The sequence below is a fragment of the Larimichthys crocea genome, unplaced genomic scaffold (assembly GCF_000972845.2).
Source record: "Larimichthys crocea isolate SSNF unplaced genomic scaffold, L_crocea_2.0 scaffold83192, whole genome shotgun sequence".
Taxonomy (NCBI): Eukaryota; Metazoa; Chordata; class Actinopteri; family Sciaenidae; genus Larimichthys; species Larimichthys crocea.
The window spans coordinates 1-655 of record NW_020860951.1 but is presented as its reverse complement, the minus strand read 5'-3'; the positions used below and the strand labels follow the sequence as shown (position 1 = coordinate 655).

General features: G+C 56.8%; 1 protein-coding gene across 1 annotated transcript; it reads left to right on the top strand.

Annotated features, from left to right (window-relative positions):
* Positions 1–6: 6 nt before the first annotated feature.
* On the top strand, positions 7–628 carry LOC113745553 (F-box/LRR-repeat protein 19-like). Its single transcript, XM_027277167.1, has 2 exons — positions 7–189; positions 282–628. The coding sequence occupies exons 1-2, from the start codon at positions 17–19 to the stop codon at positions 574–576; spliced, it is 468 nt and encodes a 155-aa protein (XP_027132968.1). The 5' UTR covers positions 7–16; the 3' UTR covers positions 577–628.
* The last annotated feature ends 27 nt before the right edge of the window (positions 629–655 follow it).

Genomic DNA, 655 nt, shown 5'->3' with positions numbered 1-655 from the left:
GCCCCGGCCCGTGCAGATGGAGCGACACCTGGTGCGCCCGCCGCCCACCTGCCCCGAGCCCAGCTGCCTGCCGCTCGACTCTGGCTCCTCCCACATCATGACACGTGACGTGTGGCTGCGAGTGTTCACTCACCTGAGCCAGAGAGAGCTGTGCGTCTGCATGAGGGTCTGCCGCACCTGGAGCCGCTGGTGAGTGACGTCACACCTGTTCTCTGCTCTCCGATTGGTTGACCCGTCCACCTGTTGAACAGCTGTCTGACCTTCAGGTGTGTCTCTCTCAGGTGTTGTGACAAACATTTGTGGACTCAGATTGACCTGAGCCGGCAGCGCTCCATCACCCCCCCCATGCTGAGTGGTATCATCCGCCGTCAGCCCGTCTCCCTCAACCTGGGCTATACCAACATCTCCAAGAAACAGCTGATGTGGCTCATCAACCGCCTGCAAGGTGCCCTCACTTCCTGTTTACCTGAACTAACTGTAACCCTTCTGCTGTTGTCATGTGACAAACACCTGAGACAGGAAACAGGAAGTGAATCTGAGCTTATTTCACACAATGTGAGACGACTTCCTGTTTGAGCACCTTTATGGTCTCACCTGTGACTCTGACCTGTGACTCTGACCTGTAGTCTGACCTGTGACTCTGACCTGTGGTCTC

What these genes read in the sequence shown, in the direction of transcription:
- LOC113745553 (XM_027277167.1), top strand. Translation starts at nt 17, where the DNA reads ATGGAGCGACACCTGGTGCGCCCGCCGCCCACCTGCCCCGAGCCCAGC. An exon ending in TGCCGCACCTGGAGCCGCTG is followed by an intron (nt 190 to 281) that starts GTGAGTGACGTC and finishes TGTCTCTCTCAG; the next exon opens with GTGTTGTGACAAACATTTGT.